This window comes from Ursus arctos, unplaced genomic scaffold (assembly GCF_023065955.2).
Source record: "Ursus arctos isolate Adak ecotype North America unplaced genomic scaffold, UrsArc2.0 scaffold_23, whole genome shotgun sequence".
NCBI lineage: Eukaryota > Metazoa > Chordata > Mammalia > Carnivora > Ursidae > Ursus > Ursus arctos.
Window position 1 is genome coordinate 32079441 of NW_026622908.1, and position 26732 is coordinate 32106172.

At 45.7% G+C, this 26732-nt stretch overlaps 1 protein-coding gene across 50 annotated transcripts in view; it reads left to right on the plus strand.

Annotated features, from left to right (window-relative positions):
* The window catches only part of MADD (MAP kinase activating death domain), a 42657-nt gene that overhangs the window by 7787 nt on the left and 8138 nt on the right, over nt 1-26732 (plus strand). For 2 of the 50 annotated variants that reach the window (XM_026511961.4, XM_044388945.3), the window contains exons 6-30: nt 487-600; nt 1274-1354; nt 3364-3542; nt 3830-4065; nt 4258-4414; nt 5597-5700; nt 5792-5982; nt 6376-6629; nt 6877-7016; nt 7812-7913; nt 9201-9260; nt 9621-9723; nt 10094-10280; nt 10377-10527; nt 10836-11042; nt 12773-12826; nt 13803-13903; nt 14473-14556; nt 14897-15055; nt 17833-17941; nt 18224-18286; nt 18518-18638; nt 18744-18849; nt 20755-20865; nt 22709-22816. In XM_026511961.4, coding sequence (XP_026367746.2) covers nt 487-600; nt 1274-1354; nt 3364-3542; nt 3830-4065; nt 4258-4414; nt 5597-5700; nt 5792-5982; nt 6376-6629; nt 6877-7016; nt 7812-7913; nt 9201-9260; nt 9621-9723; nt 10094-10280; nt 10377-10527; nt 10836-11042; nt 12773-12826; nt 13803-13903; nt 14473-14556; nt 14897-15055; nt 17833-17941; nt 18224-18286; nt 18518-18638; nt 18744-18849; nt 20755-20865; nt 22709-22816 — 3282 coding nt within the window. The remainder of the gene's footprint in view (nt 1-486; nt 601-1273; nt 1355-3363; nt 3543-3829; nt 4066-4257; nt 4415-5596; nt 5701-5791; nt 5983-6375; nt 6630-6876; nt 7017-7811; nt 7914-9200; nt 9261-9620; nt 9724-10093; nt 10281-10376; nt 10528-10835; nt 11043-12772; nt 12827-13802; nt 13904-14472; nt 14557-14896; nt 15056-17832; nt 17942-18223; nt 18287-18517; nt 18639-18743; nt 18850-20754; nt 20866-22708; nt 22817-26732) is intronic. The other 48 variants (XM_044388926.3, XM_044388947.3, XM_044388927.3 and 45 more) reach the window with 35 other exon arrangements.

A 26732-nucleotide genomic window follows, 5' to 3' on the forward strand; every position in this document is an offset into this window, starting at 1 on the left:
TCTCTCAAATGAATAAATGAAAAATCTTAAAAAAAAAAAAAGTAAATGCTAATAATTATAGGCTGTTGGCTACACTGTTGCAGGTGTCACATAATATACAGAATATACATTGTTACCCTTCTAAAATCTGAAAAATTGTGAATACTGAAACACACCTACCCTCAAGAGTTTTGGAAAAGAGATTGTGGACCTGCATTTCCTTATCTAAAAGTATCCTGATTCTTTTTTTTTTTTTAATTTATTTATTCGACAGAGACAGAGACAGCCAGCGAGACAGGGAACACAAGCAGGGGGAGTGGGAGAGGAAGAAGCAGGCTCATAGCGGAGGAGCCTGATGTGGGGCTTGATCCCATAACGCCGGGATCACACCCTGAGCCGAAGGCAGACGCTTAACCGCTGTGCCACTCAGGCACCCCAGGATCCTGATTCTCTAAGTGATCAAATAGGTTTAGTTTTTGTCTCTTACCCTCTTTTTTCTTTCCACAGCTGCTGTTGGCTCCAACTCCGTACATCATTGGGGTCCCTGCCAGCTTTTTCCTCTACAAACTGGACTTCAAAATGCCTGATGATGTATGGCTGGTGGATCTGGACAGCAATAGGGTGAGGTTCTTGGCTGAGGGATTGTAGAGTCTAGAATAGGATTGTGTTTTCTTTTTCTAGATTATTCCCAGGAAGATCCTTGGTTAGGTGATTTCTCTTGTGTGACTCATTGAAACAATTTTTTTTAAATGCTTAGCTTTTACTTAATTGGCTTAATAGGCCCTTGGTTAGGACTCAAAGGAGTGTAAGATTTAATTTTGCCAGAAGGGCTCCCCTGCCTCTAGGAGCAGTAGGACAGTTGTGATTGTGGGAACACTACATACAGTATAGCTCACCTAATGGTTTTCCTGGGGTATCGTTTTTAACAAGAAAGCGTCTTTTTTGTTAGACTTAAAATCTATATTAATATTCCGTGGTGTGAATACATTCAAACTTCAGCAGGAACCCTTATATGTGTTCATTGTAAAACTTTAAAAATACAAGTAAGTATAAAGAAATAAATAAAGACAGCAGTCCTGTCGTGTAGAGCTAGTCACCAGTAACATTGAGGTGTATTTCATTTTAGGTGCATGTGTGCATATTTTATATGTATCTGTATCCATAACACATGTGTTCACATATAGGTGAAAATATTGTGAATACAACTTACTAGTTTTGTTACTTACTTTTATGGAAGAGTAACTCCTGAGCAATTAATTCTAAGGTCATGCCTTTTATCCTTTTTCTGGTGTAGGTGATTGCCCCCACCAATGCAGAAGTGCTACCAACCCTGCCGGAACCGGAATCATTAGAGCTGAAAAAGCATTTGAAGCAGGTGGGTGAAGAGTGAAGAAAATGAGGGGAGCAGTAGCTACTCTGGGGCAGCCTGTAGGCTGTAGCTGTTGTAAGAGCCACTTTCCTTTCAGTCTTCAAGGGGAATAGATTTTCTTAGCTAAGGAGAGGTGTGTCCCATTTCTAGGTGTCAGGATGAATCTCAAAAAGGGCTTTTAGTTTAGGTGTTTTTTTTTTTTTTTTTTTCAAGATTTATTTAGTTTTAAGAAAGAGAGTGCACGGGAAGGGGGAGGAGTACGGAGAGACTCTCAAGCAGACTCCACACTGAGTGCAGAGCCGCCCCGACGTGGGGCTCAATACCATGACCCTGAGATCATGACCTGAGCCGAAACTAAGAGTCAGACATTCAACCGACTGAGCTACCCAGGCGCCCCTCATGTCTACCATTCTTTATGGCTTTAGAGCATTCTGTCAGTCTTGTAAGGAAGGAGCTAGTAATTTGGACAATCTGACTCCTTTTTTATTTTCCTCTTGAATTGATCTCTGGGTCCCTGTAGAATGCTTTCCTCAAGAATTCCCCTCTTTGGGGCGCCTGGGTGGCACAGCGGTTAAGCGTCTGCCTTCGGCTCAGGGCGTGATCCCAGCGTTATGGGATCAAGCCCCACATCAGGCTCCTCCACTATGAGCCTGCTTCTTCCTCTCCCACTCCCCCTGCTTGTGTTCCCTCTCTTGCTGGCTGTCTCTATCCTGTCAAATAAATAAATAAAATCTTTAAAAAAAAAAAATTCCTCTCTTTGAGTAATCCTTTAAATACATTTTTTAAAAAAGATTTTATTTATTTATTTGACAGAGAGAGAACAAGAAACAGCGAGAGAGGGAACCCAAGCAGGGGGAGTGGGAGAGGGGGAAGCAGGCTTCCTGCTGATCAATGAACCCAATGTGGGGCTCGATCCCAGGACCCTGGGATCATGACCCGAACGGAAGGCAGACAATTAATGACTAAGCCACCCGGGTGGTCCCTAAATACATTTTTCATTGATTGATTTTCTTCCTCTTCTGCATGCTGAACACAGTACCTGAAGGTAAAATATGACAGGGCCCCATTCCTTCACCCTTTTGTGTGTGTGATACAGGACCACCAGTAGATAGCTCTGTATTTCTCTTTAGGAATCCTTGTTCTCATTTGAAGGGTCTTCAGGAATCTCCGTGCTGTCTGAGTTGCTCAGCTGAACCTCTAGAGATCTGTTTGGGTTTAAATGGGTCATTCTGTAGCCTCCCTCTCCCTCTCACTTGCTTCATCCCTGCTGATGTAATATGGTGTCTTGTTACTGCAGAGACTGGTGAGGAGAATTGCAAGTTGAGAAAGTTCTCTGCCTGCCTTTGCTGGGTTTTCATTCTTGATGATTGCTTTAGTATGACTGATGATATGGAGAGGTTTATATGTAGAATTGTACTTTAAATGTTCATAGGAGTTAATCCCTGGGCTCATTAATCGTGTATTCTTACCCCTGCTGCTTGAAGTGTGGTCCACGGACCAGCAACATTACCATTGCCTGCGGTTGTTAAATGTGCGGAATCACCCCAGATAAATTGAACCACAGTGTGCATTTTAACAACATTCCCAGGTGACTTGTGTGCTCATTAATATCTAAGAAGCAGTGCTGGTCTAGACCAGTGGTTTTCAAACTGCCCCATGGAGCCTCTGAGGGGCGGATTTAGGCTGGGAACACTGAGCATGTGAGGTTCTGGGTTCCTTATGTCCTTCAGAGAAGCTTTACTTTTACGTGTTTCAGCTGTTTCTATTTTCATATAGACTTCAACTGAAACAACATTTCATGGCTAAAATAAATTTGAAAACTCTTGCTCTGGGGTCTAGATTTTATCAAGTTGCCTTGAGCCAGGTTGACTTAAACTGAAAGGCTACATAATTCAGATTATCTTCTAAAGGTTAAAGTATTTGGATTCTTATGTCAAAGGCTCTTTCCTAGGAGATGAGCTTGGCTAGCTGCCCAGGAATCTGCGTTCCATAGGGGATTTCTTGATGTTCCACAGGCCCTTGCCAGCATGAGTCTCAACACCCAGCCCATCCTCAATCTGGAGAAATTCCATGAAGGCCAAGAGATCCCACTTCTCTTGGGAAGGCCTTCTAATGACCTGCAGTCCACACCTTCCACTGAATTCAACCCACTCATCTATGGCAATGATGTGGATTCTGTGGATGTTGCAACCAGGTACGACCAAGTTGACTGGATGATCACAAGCTCTTGAACTGGGTTCTGCTCTCAGTAGTTGTATTTGCCACCTTGGTAAAAGCAAAGAGAACTGTTCCTCATACTCTCAGGCCTTTTAGACCTTGAGTGAAAAAAGAGATTGATGATTGTTTAAGATCCCTCTCCCGTGGATGTGGGAAGCCTGTGAAGTGACGGCTTGGGGAGGTGGTCTGAGACCTTGGATTGCAGCCATCCTTACAGTGCAGGGTGTGGGACTCGGCTTATCTCACCATCCCCTTCTTCCCCAGAGTGGCCATGGTCCGTTTCTTCAACTCCCCCAACGTGCTGCAGGGCTTTCAGATGCACACACGTACCCTGCGTCTCTTCCCTCGGCCTGTGGTAGCTTTTCAAGCTGGCTCCTTTCTAGCCTCACGTCCCCGGCAGACTCCTTTTGCTGAGAAGCTGGCCAGGACTCAGGCTGTGGAGTACTTTGGAGAATGGATCCTTAACCCCACCAACTATGCCTTCCAGCGAATTCACAACAGTGAGTGCACCTGCCCCCTGCTCTGCCCCACCTTCTGCCTTTGTCCCCTGATGGCTCTTCCCTTTGCCTTTTCTCATCTGCGACCTGCCCCTTCCATTCCTATTTCCCCTTAGACCTTTTCCTATCTTTCTTTTATGTTTTGCTTGTTTTTTTCTCCTTGCTGCTAACTCTGTTCTTTTTTCTCTTGGGTAGACATGTTTGATCCAGCGCTGATTGGCGACAAGCCGAAGTGGTACACTCACCAGCTGCAGCCCATCCGTTACCGCGTCTACGACAGCAGCTCCCAGCTGGCTGAGGCTCTGAGTGTGCCGCCAGAGCGCGGCTCTGACTCTGACCCTACGGACGACAGGTGAGCACCAAACCGCTCTGGAAGGTAAGGAGGCTCTCACTAGCCCTGACTGAGCCCAATGACGAAGTCTCTAGGACTTAGACGTTAGTCTTTGAAGCCTTGGTTATATTCTGGTGGGTCGTTTTGTGTTAGTTTACTTATGTTATCTTGAGTTAAGTGTGTACCTCTTTTTTTTTTTTAAGTTTTTTTTTTTTAAGGTTTATTTATTAGAGAGAGAGAGAGAGAAAGAGCACACAGAGGGGCAGAGGGAGAGGGAGAGAAGCAGACTCTGCTAAGCTCAGAGACCGACACGGAGCTTGATCCCCGGCCCTGAAGTCATGACCCAAGCTGAAATCAGGAGTCGGACACTTAACCGACTAAGCCATCCAGGCGCTCCCCCCGCTTTTTTTTTTTAAGTTTTTATTTTAATTTCAGTGTAGTCAGCATATAGCGTTATATCAGTTTCAGGTGTACAATACAGTGATTCAGCAAATCACATTAGTCAGTGCTTAACATGATAAACTTACTCTTTGATCCCTATCACGTATTTCATCCCCCACTCCACCCTCCTCCTGTCTGGTAGCCATCAGTTTGTTCTATATTATTAAGAATTTCTTTCTTTGGGCGCCTGGGTAGCTCAGTTGGTTAAGCATCTGCCTTTGGCTCAGGTCATGATCCCAGGGTCCTGGGATCGAGTCCCGTGTTGGGCTCCCTGCTCAGTGGGGAGTCTGCTTCTCCCTCTCCCTGTGCCTGCTGCTCCCCCTGCCTGTGTTCATTCTATGTCTGTCAATAAATAAAGAAAATCATGGAAAAAAAAAAAAAAAGAGTTCCTTTCTTGGTTTGTCTCTTTTTTTTCCTTTGTTCGGTTGTTTTGTTTCTTAAATTTTGCATATGGGTGAAATCATGTGGAATTTGTCTTTCCCTGGCTTATTTTGTTTAGTATTATACTCTGGCTGTACTCATGTTGTTGTTGCAGATGGCAAGCTTTCATTCTTTTTTATGGCTGAGTAGTATTCCTGCGTGTGTGCATTAGTGTGCACGTGTGTGTGTGTGTGTGTGTGTGAATGTGTGTGTGTGTCTGTATGAGAGTCTTTCCTTTTTTGTTTTTCCTAATGCTGATCACTGATTCTTCTGCCTGCCCCTTCCTTCTGTTCTGTTTTTGTTTTTGTTTTTGTTTTTATTTTCATGCTCTTCACTCTGCAGTGGCAGTGACAGCATGGATTATGATGACTCAAGCTCTTCTTACTCCTCCCTCGGTGACTTTGTCAGTGAAATGATGAAATGTGACATCAATGGGGATACTCCTAGTAAGTGTACTTGGGGAGACTGATCGGCTCTGGGCAGGCTTATGGTCTCTGGGACCGTGTGGTCTGTACGTGCCACCTTGGGTTTTGGCAGGTGTGGATCCATTGACACACGCGGCCCTGGGGGATGCCAGTGAGGTGGAGATTGCTGAGCTGCAGAACCAGAAGGAATCAGAGGAGCCAGGCCCAGACAGTGAGAACTCCCAGGAGAACCCGCCACTGCGCTCCAGCTCCAGCACCACCGCCAGCAGTAGCCCCAGCACCGTCATCCACGGAGCTAATTCTGTACGCGAGGACTTGGAAGGGTGGATAAGTGAGAGCTGTTACTTGGGATGTGGGCCATACCTCTGTTAGGCAGACAAGGCTGAAGCTGTTAATTTGCCTCTTTCTTCGCATTCTTCCTGTCTTCCTCTCCATAGGTCTCCTAGTGTAGAGCCTAGGAGATACAGTTTCGACTCCAGAAGGAACTCCTTGGGCTCTGTTCAGGACTTACCTAAGATCCCCCTTGCATAGTTTGTGGGCACAGAGAACAGGGGTGTCACAGAGATCTTTTCTCACACGTTCCCTTAGGATGAGAGTTGGGAACCTGATAGGCCTGGCTAGGCCCTGCTAAACTGAGAACACAGGAAGGTACCACTGGGCACTGGGTGAGCAGTTTTTATCTAATGTGACCTTTAGGAACCTGCCGACTCAACGGAGGCTGATGATAAGGCGGCAGTAGGCGTCCCCAAGCCCCTCCCTACCGTGCCTGCCAGCATCGGCAAATCGAACGTGGACAGGCGCCAGACAGAAATTGGAGAGGGGTCAGTGTGCCGGCGAACCTATGACAATCCATGCCTCGAGCCCCAGTATGGCCTTCCCCCTGAGGAAGATGATGATGAGCAGGGGGAAAGTTACACTCCCCGATTCAGCCAACATGTCAGTGGCAATCGGTGAGAGCCTGGGGATTCCTTCTAGATGGGTGACTGAAGGACCTCACTACAGTGGACCCCGGGTGAGGGCTAATCAGAAAGTTGGAGAAGTCCAAATGCTCTGGTGGCGCACCATCCCAAGGTGGCGCTTTGACCTAGGCATATAGAAGTTGCGGGAAGGGAGCCGTGACGGCAGCGTAGCATAAGGCCCACACTTCCAAGACTAGGTACCCCTGCCTGGGCTCATAGGTGCCACTGTGCATTCAAGGGCTCAAAAGCTGCTGCGGCCCAACAGCTTGAAACTGGCAAGCGACTCAGACGCAGAGTCAGACTCTCGAGCGAGCTCACCCACCTCCACTGTCTCCAACAACAGCACCGAGGGCTTCGGGGGCATCATGTCTTTTGCCAGTAAGTGCCTTCAGCTCTCCTGCCTCTGTCCTATTTTCTCTGCAGTAGGGTCTGGCCATGGTGGATGCTGCCTAGGACTTCAGATGTAGGGCTGGGTTGTCATTATCAAGCCCCAATCCAGGTTGTTTGGGTGACAGTGAATGAGGTATTTTCAAGGGAGGTCAGTAAAGGACAGGGACAGAGTAGTAGCTATCTTTATCCCTAGAGGTTTCCGTCTATCTCAGGTAAGATAGCTGGTCAACTGAAAAATAGTCATTGTATTAAGCATCATATATTTTGTGGAAATATAATGGTCAAATTTGATTTGGGTTCTGTATCTAATAACCTTCTTTGCCTGGTGAAGGACTTTTTCATGAACGTGCTTTGAAATCTATATGAGGTTGACTTTTGTGCCTAGAGAATATTTCCGGAAATGAGGGGTGGTGTCAGTTAAAGATTGAGGACGGACCAGGGACCAGAGAAGCCAACATCGGGGATAATTATGATTGTGAGTTTTTTCAGAAGCCAGGTAGGGACAGCACCAACTTCTGACTAAAAGTGCATTAATGTCAGCTTTCATGCTGAGTTAGCAGTTGATGAGAGACATGGGAGGTGGTCAGAGGAAGTTGTTACTGGCTTTTGAACAATCCTGGCAGTTGCCCCTGTGGTTGCCCTCCGTTATAGACTAGGCCCTTTGTAGGGTACAGAGGTACTGGGATTATGTTTGAAAAGGAGGATGACGGAGATGACGGTACAGTCGTCCGCTGTGATTCTTTATGCTCTTAACTCATTGCTCTCATGCCCTCCCCTTGACAGGCAGCCTGTATCGAAACCACAGTACGAGCTTCAGTCTTTCAAACCTCACACTGCCCACCAAAGGTGCCCGAGAGAAAACCACACCCTTCCCCAGTCTGAAAGGTAACTACAGCCCTCCTTCCGCCGAACCAGGATCCTCCGGGAGATATTTCAGGCCTCTGGGTGCTTGTCAGGAGCTCTGTGTATGACGACTCATTTGATCTGGCTGTTGCCCCTCATGCCGCTTCTCATGGCTTTCATTGCACATGATGGGCCTGACTGGTTTTCAGATGGAAACGACCTTCGTAGCTGAAGAGAAGGCCCTGTTATGTCATTTAGGATAAGAGCAACTGTGAGATTACTGCCGCTGCTGGGGGATCCGTAATTAACACAGGGACCATCAGCTGCCACGGGTCATCTGCCGGGTTCCTGCTGCGTGAGCAGAGGAGGAGCTCCATCCCAGGGAGCTGGCCCATTGGGGGACTGTTGGAAGAGCCTGGCGGTGTTTATAGAGCCAAGAAGCCCCTTCCTTTGGCTTCACATCGATGGGCCCCGTGGGTGGGCCAGGTAGTATTGAACAGCTAAGGGCAACTAAGACCTATTTAATTTTCATTTGAGAATCTAAAGGGCTCTTTGGAATTTACTCTCCTGACGTTTGTTTTCTCTAGATATTGGGATGAAATATTTAATTACAGTAGAAAGCATAGTGAGAAGCAGCCCCGTGTATATTTTAACGGACTTCTCTCCCCAGTGATTAAAAACTCCGGGAATCGAAGGAGTGTTCTCTGGCAGGGATGGGAACATAGGGTAGGCGGTCAAAGGGACATAATAGTTAGTGGTGTAGGGGTTACCTAGCACTGTGGCACGAAGCCACGCCTGACTCCATAGCTGAGGGGTGGACAGGTGTTAGGGTCACTGGCTTCATTTGATGCAGTTGGGGCGGAAGCAGTTGAAATGCCTTTATCGCATGCTGATGCTTCATGTCATTTGTTGCCCTTCTCACTTCCATCCGCCTCCCATCCTCGCACCCCCACCCCACTTCCCATGACAGCATCTGCAAGATGGGTCTCTGCTCCCTGCACACCGGCAGGCCCTCTGGACCCCTGCGCTAGATGTTTCGTGAAAACCAGCAGTCCCTCTTTCATGCATGTGCCTGTTTAGTACCTGAAGGTCCCTTGTGTCGTTTACCCTGCCCCTGGCTTTTAGAGACCATAGTCTTAAGGACGGTCTTTCCTAGCGCCTTGGTGGTTTCCTGATCTCTTGGCTTCCAGCCGTGAGGTGCCTGAGAACTGAGGTTATGTGCACTAAGCTTTGGGAGAGTCCTCAGATTGTCTGACTTACAGCTCCATTGAGGGGAACAGGGGTTGTGGTATCACGGTGCACCTACTAATTGTGTATTTTGTGTCCCAGTATTTGGGCTAAATACTCTAATGGAGATTGTTACTGAAGCCGGCCCCGGGAGTGGTGAAGGTGGGTCTTGCCCGTGAGCTGTGCATGATCTTTCTTTTCCTAGCATCTTCCGTGCCTGCCTGAGGGCCACCCTCCTCATGGAGCAAGCAGTGTCACCTGAGTGACCTGCCTTGCCCCGTCCCCCGTGACGCCCGTGCTTGCCCATGGGACGCGCTGCTGCTGCATGGGGAGTGGCCTGAGTCTCATCCCCACTTCCTCCACGTTGCCATGGCTGGTTTCTACCTCTGCGTGATGCCCCGGGGCCATCCTCACCCAGCCCTTCTGGGGAATGGGTGTGGACCGTGGCTCCCCAGGGCGGTGCTGACGCAGGCTACGCGACCCCAGTAGTGATGTCTCTCATTCCTACCTTCCTGGCTATAGGAAACAGGAGGGCCTTAGTGGACCAGAAGTCATCTGTTATTAAACACAGCCCAACAGTGAAAAGAGAGCCTCCATCACCTCAGGGGCGATCCAGCAATTCTAGGTAATAACTGGCTGAGCTATTTCAAAAGTTCTGCGATAGAGGTAGCGGTTCCTGTACCACACTTTAGGGATGCTCAGGAGTGGGAGAGCACCTCTCAGTTGGGTAGATGAAATCAGTTCTTGCGCACACTGCCCTTTCTGACTGAATGCCCACGCAGCGGTAGTCGCCCACGCCGGCGAGGAGAACGAAACCGCAGTGCTGGGTACGCGGGCAAACCAGGCCATTTGTGGGGGGCTAGGGGTGCAGGGGACTTGGACGTCTGGAGACTTGGCTTTGTGTTTCGCCCCTGGAGGCAAACACCGAGTCTGGTGAAGGGTGGGTGCTCTGCAAAGAAGCTGATGACCACAGAAGTGGTGTGTGGGCCCTGTAGTGAGAACCAGCAGTTCCTGAAGGAGGTGGTCCACAGTGTGTTGGATGGCCAGGGCGTTGGCTGGCTCAACATGAAGAAGGTGCGTCGGCTGCTGGAGAGCGAGCAGCTGCGAGTCTTTGTCCTGAGCAAGCTGAGCCGCACAGTGCAGTCAGAGGAGGATGCCCGGCAGGACGCCATCCCCGACGTGGTCAGTGTCTGGGGTGGGGAGCTGGAATCAGCTGGAAGAGGGACCTAGACACCAACGGCAGTTTTGCCAACTCTAGCCCCTGGCTCGTTGTTGCAGGAGATCAGTCGAAAGGTGTACAAGGGAATGTTAGACCTGCTCAAGTGCACGGTACTCAGCCTGGAGCAGTCCTATGCCCACGCGGGTCTGGGTGGCATGGCCAGCATCTTTGGGCTTCTGGAGATCGCCCAGACCCACTACTATAGTAAAGGTAGGGATCACACCGGCTGGGCCGGCGCCGTCCACAACTCTCCCACTGATCTCCGAGGAAAGGGAACTTGTTCTTTCACAAGTTTCCCGGGGCCAAGCTGCTTCCCATCAGGCTTCGGGATTTTATTTTTTAATGCACGTTTGTACTGGGTACTTTTCTGTCACGAAAAATAAGATGTCTACTTTTCTTTCCTTGCACTTCTTCCATTCTACATCCTTCTGTAGCCTTGCTTCTCCTGCCTCACTCCGATAGCTCGATTCCCCCTCGCGGTCTCTTTTGACCTCTTCCTCTGTTCGATCTTTCCCTAGAACCAGACAAGCGGAAGAGAAGTCCAACAGAGAGTGTAAATACCCCAGTTGGCAAGGATCCTGGCCTGGCCGGCCGGGGGGACCCAAAGGCTTTGGCACAGCTGAGAGTTCCCCAGCTGGGACCTCGGGCTCCAAGTGCTGCAGGAAAGGGTCCTAAAGAACTAGACACCAGAAGTTTAAAGGAAGAGAACTTTGTAGCATCCGTTGGTATGTATCACTGTGTTTGGTGTGGTGGAGGGAGGGTTCTGGCTTCTTAAATACCTCTCCCTCCTTTCAGTTCATCCAGAATCCTGCCTTTCTGTTTCCCATGCTTTGCTTTCTAGAGAGGGAGATAGGTCTGCATCCATTTCTGATGGTATTTCTTTGTACTTCTTTATCCCTTATGCTTCCTTTACAGTCACCCCCACCGACATCTTAGAGGAAGAGTGGAAGTTTTACTTAGAAGGCCCAGTGAGGTTTAGTGCAGGGAGTCTGACCTGTACTCCTGGTCCGTCTTTATTTACATCTGGATTTCTTCACACTGTGGAGAGCCATGTGAGCTCCTGGAAGCTGTAAGAAAGTTTATAGATGCATCTTTGGTCTATAAAATTATGATCGTCTGGGCCAGTTTACTCTCATCCAACCATGACACTGCCCTCAAATTTGCTTCTTGGGGGGGTGTCCAGCAACCCCATTTCCCAGGGCTCCAGACCTCAAGGTATAGATTTCTGAATCAGTTTTTCTTTAACCCTTTCCTTACTGGGCTTGATTAAGAGCTTGTTTGTGTTGAGTGTGTCTCCATTCCCGCTCAGGCAGTGCCTTCCTGAGCTCCAGGTGGCACCTCCACTTGACTCCCTCTGTACTTGACCTTGAGTCATCGAGGTTGTGTCTGTCTTTTTCTGATCCTGTTTCCGTGGGCAGGATGCTTCTAACGGATGCTTCTTTGCCACACATTAGTTGTCTTGTGCTCCCATAAATGGTGGTGCGCCGCCAGATTCCTTCGTTGGGGAGCTTCCCTTCTCTAGCCAGCAGAATAGTGTCCTAGAGGCGATCAACCCTGCATTCCTCCTGCCTGATGTGATGTTCTAGAAAAAGTCCCCGCCTGCAAGTCGGAAGGCCTGGAGTTTTAGTCCCGTATCTGCCTCCAGCTAGGAATGAGACTTGGAGCAAAGCACTTCCTCTATCAGGGTCTCTGTCTCTTCATCTGGGAAATGAGGAGATCGGATTAAATCGATTCTCAAGTTCTTCCAGGGAAAGAATGCTATCAGTATTCGCTCTTCTTTACCTCTTATTCTTGACCATTTCGTGTTCTCTGTCACCTTTACAAGAAGCATTCTTCCCTGTGACTGGCTAAGAATGGGTCGCTCGGCAGGGCAGACACTGGTTGTGAGGGTGCCTTGGATTTTTTGGTGACGGCAAGGAGGGGTGCAAACTGCCTGCAGGAGTGGCCTCTGTCCAGCCCGGCAAATCAAATAGATTGGTGCTCATGCTTCCGAACCCCTTTGGCTGCTTGGGGTGATCATCTGTCTTGTCTGGAATCTTTCAAAATTGTCGTTGCCCAGCTCCTTTGGCAGAGAGAGCATGGCGTGGTGGATGTTTAAACTGGTCCTAAGCTACACGATCTCGAGCGAAGTGCTCCAGCCTCGTTAGGACCAGTTTCCTCATGCCAAAATGGGGGAGCTGGAGTGAAGGCAGCCCCACCGCCAATGTCCGCAGCGTTTTACTACCACTTTCAGGTTCGGGTTAGGAATTTAGAGTCTTTAGTTCATTAGTTGGGTGGGGGGAAGGCATTAGATCTCTTGATTTTTAACTCCCCGAAAAGAAGATCTCTTTTTATCTCTTGATTTGTAATCCTGTGCCTGAGACTGAATCAGCTTGGGTGGGTGGGTTTCCATTCTGTCTGACCAGCCTCTGACTCTGTCTGTCTTTCTCTCCTGCTTACATTGCATCTGGGGTAGAATTGTGGAACAAGCACCAGGAAGTGAAAAAGCAAAAAGCTTTGGAAAAACAGAGTAAGGAACAAATGCCCCTTCCCGTTCCCAAATCTCCCATACCTGCCAACTCCCCAGGCCCAGTTGGGGCAGGCTCCCTTTGTCAGCCCCACCCCAAATTTGCTCTTGGGGGGTATTTGGAATGAGAGCAGGTAGGTGGTATGTGACTCCCAGGTACGTGACTTGTAGGCTGCTTCTTTCCCCCTCTCCTCCTAGCAATCAGGCTGTAATCAGGGCGTCTACTGAGTAAAGTCCCTTAGAACTTGGTTCTCGATTGCTCCAGAGTTGGTGGGGAGAATGTTTGCCTATTTCAGTGCCCCTCATTGGCTGATATCTCCCTCACCCACTAGAAGGCCTGTGGGCACAGTTGGCAGAGATGGTTGCTGTCCCTCCGTGTTGAGTCTGTAGCTTCCCAGCTCTCTCTGGTGGCTTGCCTAGGCACGCTTTCTTGCTTTCTGTCATTCTGTCCTTCTGCCATACCATTGCGGGTGGGTGGGGAAAAAACGAGGGTGGTTTTTATCTCAAGTGTAGAAAGGTGTAGGGTTGAGGTAGTCAGTGTCCACGGAAACAGCTGGTATTTCTGTATCTCGTTGGGCCTGTCCTTTTCTAGCCCCTTTAGACACATTTGTTGGGGAAGCACTGAGTGACCTGGGGACCCTTAATTGGTTTCACACACCAGTGAAGCTCCAACTCTGAGTATAGGGGAATGTGGTTTAGACATTTGTTTATGGAACTTTCTGTTTTAGAATGATCTGCTGAGAATCTTCTCAGGTTGTGAAGATGGCTGCAGAACCCCTTGAGACCAGGTTTAATTTGTCCTACTTGGTTCTTAAGGCATCTGGGGACTTCTTCCAGTAGGGCCTGATGTGGGGGCAGTCCCTGGAAAGGTGACTGGGACATGCTGAGGTCTGGGACCTGGCTGTGTGCTCTCCCACTCCCTTCACCAGCCTGCCCCTTGCCTTTGTGTATGGAGTGACAGAGGTTTTCCCCTACCCAGGGCCTGAAGTAATCAAACCCGTCTTTGACCTCGGTGAGACAGAGGAGAAGAAGTCCCAGATCAGTGCGGACAGTGGCGTGAGCCTGACATCTGGTTCCCAGGTTTGTGACAACTATATTGAGAATTGCGAGCATTAAATTTGCTATCTCAGAATACTTCTTTAAGTTATAAAAAAAAGACAATGCCAAAACAACATGCATGCCGAGTGATGGGAAGATGATGAAATAAGTGTAATATGTCTACGTAGTACGATACTAGTATCCACTGAAGATTGTGTTTTCAAAAATCTAGTGACATGGGAAAATGTTTTACAAAGCTATATGTAGTATGATTCCCATTTAATTTTTAAAATGTATGTAGAAAAGACTGAAAGGAAGTATAGTAAAACCTAAACAGTGATTAATGTTAGTGGTAGGGTTATGATTTATTTTAGTTTCCTTATTATTTCATGTATTTTCTGTAGCGAGCATGTATTTCTTTAATGTTTATTATTTTTCATCATCAAGTCATGTATATTTTATATTCATGAAAAAAACTTCTCATGACCTGTTTAGGGATGATAATAGTAGGTAGGGGTTGAGGAGAAGGAAGAAGATACAGTATTTCTTAGGGAAACTGAGAGTAGAGGGGACACCTCCTCTAATGTATCTGAGTCCCCGTGTCGTTTCAGAGGACTGATCCAGACTCTGTCATTGCTGTGAGTCCAGCTGTTATGATCCGAAGCTCAAGTCAGGACTCTGAAGTTAGCACCGTGGTAGGGGAACACCACACTGGCATCTTGGTGGGTGGGGTGTGAGTCCCCCCTTGGAAGAGGGGGCTGCTTTCTCCTTTGGAGGCTCTTAGTCTCATGTCAGCTTGGTTCTCACGGTGGAGATGTTCACCTGGCATAGTCTGTGTGCGTGGGATCAGACCCTGAGATTTTACCCAGGGCTACTCGTCTTGTAAAGAAGGTACTTCCAGAGGCTATCTGACACACCGTTGAAGTTCAGTGCTTTTTTTTTTTTTTTTAATTGTAGTAGAAAGTTCTAACAGCTGGGCATTTCTGGGAACCCTTCACTGGGGAATATCCCTTACTACCTCTCTTTCCTTTCCAGGTGAGTAATAGCTCTGGAGAGACCCTTGGAGCAGACAGTGACCTGAGCAGCAATGCAGGTGATGGACCAGGCGGTGAGGGCAGCGCCCACTTGGCAAGCTCTCGGGGCACCTTGTCCGATAGTGAAATTGAGACCAACTCTGCTACCAGCGCCATCTTCGTAAGTTTTGTTTACTAACGGAAGGAGATCATTTCTTTCGTGGGAGGGAATGGGTTAGAAAAGAAGGAAATGTTAGGGGCAATTAGAAGGAAAAGAGGAAGTAAGGAATAGATTATCCCCAAAACTTTGGCTTCAAAGAAAATGTTTCTTAAGGCTTTTTTCAGAGTGATTTTACTCCATGATCTGGGGCTTTTAGGACCCTCTCCTGAATCACTGATGAGTCGGAATCCCTGCCCAGTCAGATCAGGGCTTCAAATCCTATGTAGCAATTATCCCCATATTTACAGTAGACGAGGTGATAGGTGCCTTTGTGGCAATGCCAGGGCAAAGACAGCTGTCGTTTTGTATCAGTCTGCCTCTTGCTGTGGGATAGTTTGGTTTTATTCTGGTCACTGCTCTATATAGCACTTTTTTTTTTTTTTTTTTTTTTTTTTTTTTTTTTTTTTTTAGACATTTATTTGACAGAGAGAGCACAAGCAGGGGGAGCGGGAGAGGGAGAAGCAGGCTCCCCACTGAGCAGGGAGCCCGACGTGGGGCTTTATCCCAGGACCCTGGGATCATGACCTGAGCTGAAGGCAGATGCTTAACAACTGAGCCACCCAGGCGCCCCTATTTATATAGCACTTTAAAATAGCATTTTATTTTTGTATATTTCTAACAGTTATTTGATACTTTCCTTCACTGATAAATATTTATTAAGTGATTTACTAAGTCCTATATTCTGTACTAAAGAAAGAGGGTGAATAAGACATTCTCACTCTCAAGAAGTTTGCAGTTCAGTATGTTGCTGTGACTAATGTCTTCTGACAGGTGACAGGAACAAAGCCTTAGGAAAAAAAGAACTTGCCCTACATCCTACAAAAAGCCAGTGATCGGTTGAAATGAAAGTAATTCCATTTAGTCCTTGCCTTCAGACACACTGCTTTTTGGCGTATACATGCCTCTTTATGCAACATTAAGCACTCTGATACATTTGTCACTTGATTAGACAGAGCTGAGAATGAATATTCTTATTTATAATAATTTTTTTAAAAGATTTTATTTGAGTAAGAGAAAGTGTGTGTGAGAGAGAGAGAACATGAGTGGGGGGAGGGAGAAGCAGACCCCCCTGCAGAGCAGGGAGCCTCATGCAGGGCTTGATCCCAGGACCCTGGGAGCATGACCTAAGCCAAAGGCAGACGCTTAACTGACTGAGCCACCCAGGAGCCCTGAGAATGGATATTTGTTATAGGAGCTTATAAGTCCTTAGCTTTGGTTTGTGGGGAGAATGGAAGATGAAATTTAAGTGAAGTCTAGTGTATAACCCTGGTGATCATTCCCACCCTCGGGCTTTCTGTGTATGTGTTTCTAATAGAGCAAATGACATCCCTGAGCAAAGGTAGAGAATGGGATTGAGAGTCAGCAGAACCATTCAAGTTAATGGACCTTAGCTCTCCTTAAGTCTAAATAGACCATTTTAATGAGAGTATTTTAAATCCTTCTAGTGTGCTTCCGTTCTGGACATTAAGATAGACATTATGAGATAGCAGTCTTGCAGGAAGCCATTCAGCTGTGTGCTGCCTTTCCTGGCACCTTCCTGGGACAAATTCTTACTTGTTCTGTGCTGGTGGGCAAGGGCTGTTTTTGTACAGTTGAGTTGCTGAGAGCAATTACTTAAATTTCGTGGCTTAAAAAAAAAGGCTGTTTTAGCAAGAAATAAGTTATATTAAGTCAGCATGGTCCATTGAACAAAGAACTGGGCTGTGAACCTGGAGACTGGTGTGTAGACACACTAATTAGGTGTTGCCTAATAACCTTTGATTGGTCGCTTCTCTGCTTATGCTGCTGCATGAGTTGTGAAATGGGCATGAAATTTGCCTCTTACCCACTTGAAATCTTTTTTGAATGAATAGAAAGTCTAATATTGCAGAAATGGCAGGTAAAGTTAGTGATTTTTCTAAGAGGCAGATATTTCTAAGAGATGGTAGGAAAGAGGAAATTAACATTTATCCAATACCAACCATGTGCTTTATATGTATTTTCTAATTTAATTCCCATAATGGTCCTACGAGGTAGATATTATATTATATAAGTCTGACTTCAAAATCAGTGTTTTTTCTGTTGCATTATGCTGCCACAGAGGATTTGCCTCTGATTTATTTTTAAGAGTGAATAGTCTTACAGAGACTAAAGGGTAGAGATAAGCAAAATGAAAACAAGATTGCATGTTTTAGGAGGCAGTAACAGAGAACAGCATTATCAGATTGACTTTTTTTTTTCCTTGAGTAAAACAATAGAAGTTTATTAAATGAAAACACAGAAAAAGCCGTCAAGAGTGAGAGGGGTCCCAACAGGGTTGCGACAGGGTGGCCAACGAAGGCCTTTAGGGTTGGTCTTTTATAGAAAGCTAACCAGGGAACTTAAATCCTTTTAACATCTTTATTGATAATACCTTCGATACCTTTATTGATAATACCTTACTTTCATTTTAGGGGCTGATTATTCTTTGTTGGTCACAGGTGATTATCATAAAGACACCCAACCCCACACACCTACCCCACACACCTCGGACAGGGTGGTCCCCCACCCCAAGTGCACTGAGTGTGGGGTGGGGGACCACTTCCAGATTGACTTCCGGTCAAATCCTTGAGGCAAGCAGAGTAGCAAAAGCAGGACTGCTGGAGTGTATGTTGCTAACGGAGAGTAACGGGTGTGTGGACCTCTTAATGGGCTGCACGGCTTACTTTGCCTTGTCCGTCAGTACCTTGGGCAGCTGACCTGTCACCTCTTCTTCGTAGGGGAAAGCCCATAGCTTGAAGCCAAGTGTCAAGGAGAAGCTGGTGGGCAGCCCAGTTCGCTCGTCTGAAGATGTAAGCCAGCGGGTCTATCTCTACGAGGGACTCCTAGGTGAGACACAGACTGGGAAGGCCTCTTGCACTGGAAGAAAGCTGGACTCAGCTGGGGAAGAGGGTAGCACTGAATACGTAGCTGCTTAGCTCTGTGCTGATCTCAGTGCTGATGTTAGAGGGCGTGTTTATATCTGAAGAAGGCGACTTACTGGGTCTGGAAAAAGCAGTAGGTGAGCACTAGAAGAGACTGGATTTTGGTATTAATCAACAGCCTCTGTCTTTCTGTCTGTCTGTCTTTCCTTTCTTGCTACCATGGTCCTTCCTGCTAACAAATTGGCAGGAAGGGACAAAGGATCGATGTGGGACCAGTTAGAGGATGCGGCTATGGAGACCTTTTCTATAAGTAACCACCTTTCTTTGTGTGCTGTGTTCATCCCTCCTTCTTGGGAGTGGCTGGGCCTCTCTTGGAGGAGCTGGGGCTGGTGGCAGGAATGTTAGTTCTGGGGTGGAGAGGCTCACGTTTGCTTTGTCCTAGAATTTGTCCCTTTTATCTAGAGTTTACTCTTTACTTTGGTTTGGCAGCTGTATTCTTTATATATTAAATAAGCCCCTAGAAAAATTCTATTCCACACAGGCAAAGAACGTTCTACTTTATGGGACCAAATGCAGTTCTGGGAAGATGCGTTCTTAGATGCTGTGATGTTGGAGAGAGAAGGGATGGGTATGGACCAGGGTCCCCAGGAAATGATCGACAGGTATGACACTTAGTAAACGCTTGGAAGATGCAAATTCAGCCTCTTCCAAGTTAGTTCTGTGGTCTCCCACACAGAGGACCGACTTGTTGCTGGTCTCCTGCTTAGGTACCTGTCCCTGGGAGAACATGACCGGAAGCGCCTGGAGGATGATGAAGATCGTTTGCTGGCCACACTTTTGCACAACCTCATCTCCTACATGCTATTGATGAAGGTAATGTTGATTTTGCTTATGCCCAGCTTCTGCCGATGCCAGAAGGGCGAGGCTTGTTCCCATGACCTAAGTTCTGGGTCAGTTGGGAAGCTGCCAAGCATCTTACTAGGGCTCTCTTCCTGATTGAAAGTGTGGGGTCTCTCTGCCGCTCACACGTGCTCCATTTGTCTGAAGCTGCCAGGCTGTTGTGCTAAGGAATGTTGTAAAGATGATTGGTGATTCCATACCATTTGTTTATTTTGAATTTTATTTTGTTATTTTAAAAAATTTTTGGGGGGGACACCTGGGTGGCTCAGTCAGTTAAGCATCTGCCTTCAGCTCAGGTCATGATCCCAGAGTCCCAGGATCAAGCCTCGCATCAGGCTCCCTGCTCAGCGGAGAGTCTGCTTCTCCCTCTGCCCCTCACTTTGCTTGTGCTCACTCTCTCTCTCTCACTCTCTCTCTCAAATAAATAAATAAAATATTTTTTAAAAAATAAATAAAAAATTAAAAAAAATTTTAAGTAATCTCTACACCCAGCGTGGGACTTGAACTCACAACCCCAAGATTAAGAGTTGCACACTCGGAACACCTCGGTGGCACAGTTGGTTGAGCGTCCGACTCTTGGTTTCAGGATCGAGTCCTGCATCATGCTCCCCACTCAGCGAGAAGTCTGCTTCTCTTACTCCCTCTGCCCCCGCCCATGCACGCTTGCGTGCTGCCTCTCTCTCAAAAATAAATGAATAAATCTTTAAAATGAATAAATATTGTTTTTAAAGTTGCACACTCTACCGAGTTTCATCTTATTTTTATTTTTTATTTATTTTTAAAGATTTTATTTATGTGAGCAGGAGGAGAGAACATGAGCAGGGGCAGAGAGAAAGGGAGAAGCAGACTCCCCACTGAGCTGGGAGACTGACGGGGGCCTCAGTCCCAGGACCCTGGGATCATGACCTGAGCTGAAAGCAGACGCTTAACCGACTGAGCCACCCAGGCGCCCCTATTTTGAATTTTAAATGGGCTTCCTTTGCCCAGTAGTTCTAGGATGCCAGTAGAACTCCCTACAGAATACAATGAATTTTAAAAATGTTTTAAGTGTTTGTTTTTAAAACCTTAGAAAGGATAGTCAGAATTCATCTTTCAGCACTAGTCCTTTATCATATAGAGTTTTCCATAGACGTAAAAAGAGCTACTTGTTAAAAAATTAATGGTAGGTTCTAGATTGACTTGGTTGTACTTGGTTGTTATGGCCATGGAAGAAGTATGTTACCAAATAGATGAGTCCTGCTTTGAAAGGGAAACAGAAGTTTGGGGCTGATGGGTAGAAGAGAGTTGTTTTGAGAGTAAGCCCCTGAGTCTCCTCCTCCTGTTTTCCCAGCCTCTCTAAGTAAGAAGGGATTAGTTGATCAGATGCAGAAAACACCTGACAGGCTGACTTAGTTTGTTTCTTTTCTGTGGTAAGGTTCACTGCTCTCTGTTGAACTGCAGGGGTCCCAGAGAACTCTGTTTGGGAAAGGGTGGTGATCCTGAACCCCAGGAAGGTGCCTCTGCTACAGCCGAGCCAGAATGTCGCTACTCTAAGGCCTCGTTTCTGAACTATAGTCTGAGGAGCCCCAGGGGTTCTAAGGCCCCTTCAGGGGTGAATGTTACAGTATTGGTTGGGGATAGGGAAGAAGTGTCTCCTTGAGCCCCAGTCCACTTGAACCACACCTGCTCTAAAAGCTACGTTTCTACGGAAGCCACCCAGGGACACCCAGGGTTTTCCTTCCCAGCCTGTTGGCAGAATAGACAATTGAATGTTTTCTCTCATATTCTGTGATGTGGACTCAGAATTGTCTCAAATGGTAGGAAACTTGCTGTACATTCCCTCTACATCAGTTGCAGGGAGAGCAGATCCCTCATTAAGATCCCATTTTGGCTTTCCAGGTAAATAAGAACGACATCCGGAAGAAGGTGAGGCGCCTAATGGGAAAGTCCCATATTGGGCTTGTGTACAGCCAGCAAATCAACGAAGTGCTTGATCAGCTAGCGAACCTGGTAAGCATGTTGCGCCGTCCCCTAGGCTCCCCTCACACTGCACTTGTCGCCTCCCAGGCTGGGGCCTTGTCACCTAATGCAGAGGCTTCCCCGTGGGTCATTGCTTGGCCTGTATATCTTCAAGACCCCCAGTTTTGAAAATAGGGCTGGGGCGCCTGGGTAGCGCAGTCGTTAAGCGTCTGCCTTCGGCTCAGGGCGTGATCCCGGCGTTCCGGGATTGAGTCCCACATCGGGCTCCTCCGCTGGGAGCCTGCTTCTTCCTCTCCCACTCCCCTGCCGTGTTCCCTCTCTCGCTGGCTGTCTCTCTGTCACATAAATAAATAAAATCTTAAAAAAAAAAAATGAAAATAGGGCTTTGAGTCTAGATGAGGCTTTAGTCCTTCTGTTCTCTGATCGGATTCTCTGTATTAAAACCATCCTGCTACAGCTGTTTCAGCATGTGGTCTGTGGACTCCTAAGGATCCACGAGCTGGAAACTTTTCATAATAGTACTAAAATGTTTGCCTTTTTTTACTGGGTTGGCATTTGCACTGATTGTACAAAAGCAGTGATGGATAAAACTGCTGGTTATCTTCACCCGGTGAAGGCATTGGCGCTAAACCATGCTAGGAGCCATTGGCGTGCACTTGCTGTTTAAAATAGAGAAAGAAAATTAGTTGCACTTTTGAATATTCTTGATGAAAGCATTAAAATCACCAATTTTACTAAATCTGATAATTGATTATACATCTTTTTAATAATTTATGTGACCAAATGAGAAATATACAGGATGTATTTGTGCTGTAAACCAAAATAGGATGATTATTTCAAGGAAAAGCGATTTTAACAGTTTGAGTTGCAAGGTGAACTGTCAGTTTTGTCCATGGGACATCATTTTTACTTGGAAGAATGACTAACTGTGGTTATTCAGAGTTGGGTGTTTATTTGGCAGACTTTGAAGCTTCAAGCTTCCTGATGTTTAAAGGCTTTTGTAATGAGATTGATATTAATCAATGTGATTTTTTGATATTCTGTAATGAAATGGGCCAATATTTGGAAGAGCTGCATTACTCCTTAAACCAGTATTTTACAGAAGACCATTGTGTGGTGTTACAAATTCAAGTAGGAGTAAAGATCCACTCAAAATGCAAGGCAGACAGACAGATTTCATGTAACAAAGTACAAAATGTTCATTGATAGGTTTTCAGACTTCATATTGTTGCAACAAACTATCAGAAACTTACTTCTCAGATTTTGGTATAATTACCAAAGAAAAATACGCATATTTATCTGGAAAAGCTATTAAAATACTCCTCCCTTTTCCAAATACGTATCTGTGAGACCAGATTTTCTTTATATACCTTCCAAAGCAACATAATACAATGAATTGAATGCAGAAGCAGGTATGAAGAATCCAACTATTTTTTAAAGACTAACATGTGAAAAAATGTAAAACAGTGCCAGTCTTCTCATTTTTTTGTTGTTTTGGGAAACATGTTATTAAAAAAATATTTATATTACCATGTAATTGGTGTATTATAAATGAATTATTAATTACTTTAAAATGAATTAATATTTAATTTTTTTCAGTTTTAATTTCTAATATGGTAAATATCTCTAACTATAATTCACATAAACCTAAGCTCTTGGGGGTCATGAATAATTTTTAAGAGGTATAAGAGTCCTAAGACCAAAAAGTTTGAGAACACAGGCCCTTGTGGCCTGTGGCCAGCAGATGGCACTGTGCTAAGTTAACTGATAGGATTTCAATAGCTGAAGTGGGGGGTGGGGGGCGGAATTCTTGGCCCAGAAAGCTCTGTGATAGAGATACGTGGATGTCCGTAACAGATCTCTCTTTTCTCAGAATGGACGTGATCTCTCTATCCGGTCCAGTGGCAGCCGGCACATGAAGAAGCAGACATTTGTGGTACATGCAGGGACAGACACAAATGGAGATATCTTCTTCATGGAGGTAAATGCTAGTTCATGCTAGTTGGTATGTCTCAAATGGACATTTGAGAGTCACAGGGAACTCCTAGACCTGATACCAGACTATTTCTCCCACTTAATCTCATTCATCTTCATGATCCATTTATCATTAAATTGTCAGATTCTTATGCAAATAATATAATAGATGATTCACCATCATTTCTTTTAAATATACGTTGAATGGATGATGTTGTCCCATTGTCCGTAAGTCAGGACAACTTAAAATGGTAGGCGTTGGGAAGTGTTGCTCTCTTTCTTATCCCTTTCCTCTCAATTTCCTATCCCCCTCACCCCTTCCTCCCATAGGTAACCACCTCTATTGGTTTCCTTTGTATCTTCCAGTGGTATTTTATACAAACATGATAAAATATGAACATAAGTTCTTTTTCTTTTTTTCTACAGAAAAAAAGGTAGCACGTCATGACCACTGATCTGTATCTTGTTTTTCTCATTGAACATATCCTGGAGATCTCTATGTCAGTACAAAAAGAGGGTTCTCATGTTTCTTTAGTTGAAGAAGAGTTGACGTACAATGTTATATTAGTTTGAAGTGTATAGCGTAGTGATTCAACAATTCTCTACATTATGCAGGGCTCACCATGATAAGTGTGGTCGCCTTCTGTCACCAGACATCATTATGATGTCATTCACTGTATTTCCTCTGGCTCTCATCCCTTTTACAACTGCACAGTGCTCCGTGGTGTGGCTGTGCCGTAGTTGACTCAGTCAGTGTCTAGGTGCCCTTGGTTTTCTTCCCCATTTGTGCTGTTGCGAACAGGCTGCCGTGCGTGGGGCTGCATCTGCTTCCCTGCGTACACGCACAGACTCTGTAAGCGCTCCCAGGTGCTGTCATGCTCCAAAGAAAAAATACATTGATAACTTTGGCTGATGGGACTCTGAAGTGTCTCTTAGCATATAATGGTTCCCCTCCCACTTTGCCATTTATTTCATTGACGAAGTATGCCCCACGGAGTATCTCACATTCTAGACTTTTTGCTGTTTGCGTCTCTTTGATGTTAACATGTCTCTCTACCACTTGTATTTTTGATAAACTAGTAGTTCAGTCTGGGGGTTTGATGAGTTTCAGATTCAGTATTTTGACAAGAACGCTTCGTGGGTGGTGCTGTGTCTTGCCTGTTGCCCCATATGGCCACCTCTCTCTCTCCAGTGATCACTGGGTTTAGATGTGGGCAGTCTGAGCTGTTCCCTGTGAAGTTCCTCATCAGTCCTTTGAGTTTGCCGTGGGGTTTTTTTGCCATGCAGAGTTTTTTTACTTTTTTTTTTTTAATCCTCCCTCCGGCCCTTGGCAGAATCTTTTTACTTTTATATAGTTCAATTAATTAGTCTTTTTTTTTTAAATAGCTTCTAGATTTTGAGTTATAAGTAGAAAAATCCTTCCTTATTCCAGAATTGTAAAGGAAATTGGCTATGATTTCTTTATTGCTGTATTTTTAATTCTAAAATGAATCTCTTCTACATAATTGTAGGAACCAAGTACAACTCCTATATAAAGTAGTAAAATTAAATAATTTTACAAGTATTCTGTTTCCTTTTGGTTTAGTTGAGTTTGATTTTTACATCCACAGCTTTTTAAACCAGTGGTTTATCAAACATGGGGTGGGGGTTCTTCCCCGAAGCAGAAACATGTGTGTTGGTGTAGCTGCGAAGAGAGTCATGTTCATGTCACTATAAAGTTCTAGAATTTGGCTAGGTGTCTCCTCGAGCTGAGGGCTGACTTAGGACATCTGCACCACAAAGAGGTGGCGGGTGATCCTCACCCTTTCCTTTTCCATTTTAAAAAATAAATCCAGAAGATTCCTTGAAGTATAGCACTACTCTCACCACCATCCAGGGGAGCCTCATACGAAGTCCCTGGAGTTTGGGTGGATCCACCACCTCGTAGCTACCTCTCCCTTAAAGCGCCAAATAAGACCGTACCTCACTCACCCTGTTTGCCACACTCACTACGCTTAGCCTGACGTCGCCTTTCTCGTCTCTGCACAGCCTGCTGGCTGCAGGAGCGCTGGGAGAGCGATTGCAAAGACCTTTAAAAATCTTCTTTATTACTTTTTTTTTTTTTTTTAATTACAGAGGTAGACGGGGTGCCTGGGTGGCTCAGTTGAGTCTGACTCTTGATTTCAGCTCAGGTCATGATCTCAGGGTCCTGAGTTCGAGCCCTGCATTGGGCTCTGCACACTGGGCATGGAGCCTGCTTAAGATTCTCCCTCTCCCTCTGCCCCTCCCTGTTTGTGCACGCATGCGTGCTCTCTCGAAAAAAAAAATAATAAAAAATTACAGAAGTAGAACACTATATGTAAAAGTTTCAAACTCTATAGAAGTAAATGAAATAAAAAGTATAAGTTTCCCTTCACTTCCTTCCAATGCTATGTCTCAGAGGCAACCACCGTTAAAGAGATTGGTGTGATTTTTGAAAATGCGTATTTTTATAAATACAATTTACTTATATGTAATTTTGTTTCAGTGTTAACGAAAGTGGTATCAAACTACAAATATTGTTATATAATTTGATTTTTTTCATTTAATTTATGACGCACGTCTTTCCATGTCTACATATTATCTAAATCTGTCTCTGGTTTTTCTTTTTTCTTTTTTTGTTTTGTTTTGTTTTTGTTAAGTAAGCTTTATACCCAATGTGGGGCTCGAACTCACAACCCTGAGCTCAAGAGTTGCATGCTTCACCAACTGAGCCAGCCAGACACCCCGTCTTTGTTTTTTATTTATTTATTTTTTTTTTTATTTTTTATTTTTTTAAAGATTTTATTTATTTATTCTACAGAGATAGAGACAGCCAGCGAGAGAGGGAACACAAGCAGGGGGAGTGGGAGAGGAAGAGCAGGCTCCCAGCAGAGGAGCCCGATGTGGGGCTCGATCCCATAACGCCGGGATCACGCCCTGAGCCGAAGGCAGGCGCTTAACCGCTGTGCCACCCAGGCGCCCCCCCCCGTCTTTGTTTTTTAAATGGATGACTAATTTTGTTTTGTTTTGTTTTTTTAGCCATTAGGTGTTAGATGGTTGTATACCATAAGTTATTCAACTAGTCCCTCCCACTTTTTAAAAAAATACTGCTTCATTGAGTATACTTGGCCATATGTCTTTGCACACTCACATGAGAATTTCTTTTTTTTTAAGATTTATTTTTCTATTTTGAGAGAGAGCAGTGTGTGCAAGCGTGCACTGGGGGAGGGGCAGAGGGAAAGAATCTTCAGGCATCTCCCGCTGAGTGCAGAGCCCTTCTCGGGGCTCAGTCCCACGACCCACGAGCTCATGACCTGAGCCAAAACCAGAAGTCGGACGCTCAACAGGTGCCCCTCGCATGAGAATTTCTATAGGCTAGATTCTTAGTGTGAAATTTCGGGATCAAGCTTATATAGATTTAAAGTTTTTATAGATTCTGCCAAATGCCATCCCAAAGACTGTAGCAGTTTATATCTCCCCCAGCAGCAGAGGCGAGTATGGTACGTTATTACTGTCATCTCTCTAGCCTAGAAATCATGTGTTTTAAATACCTGTCCTTTCCTCTCCTTGCCATGGTGTTCTTAAAAGATTATGGAAAGTGGGGGTAGTAGTTTTCATTTTTCAAAAACTAGAGTCAGACTTGGGCTGGAATTCTGAGTTCTGCTCAGCTGCTTTATGACCTTGTTCTCCGTAAGGCTTTTAGAACCACAATAACTCTTATTTTTTTTAAGATTTTATTTATTCGACAGAGATAGAGACAGCCAGCGAGAGAGGGAACACAAGCAGGAGGAGTGGGAGAGGAAGAAGCAGGCTCATAGCGGAGGAGCCTGATGTGGGGCTCGATCCCATAACGCCGGGATCACGCCCTGAGCCGAAGGCAGACGCTTAACCACTGTGCCACCCAGGCGCCCCAGAACCACAAT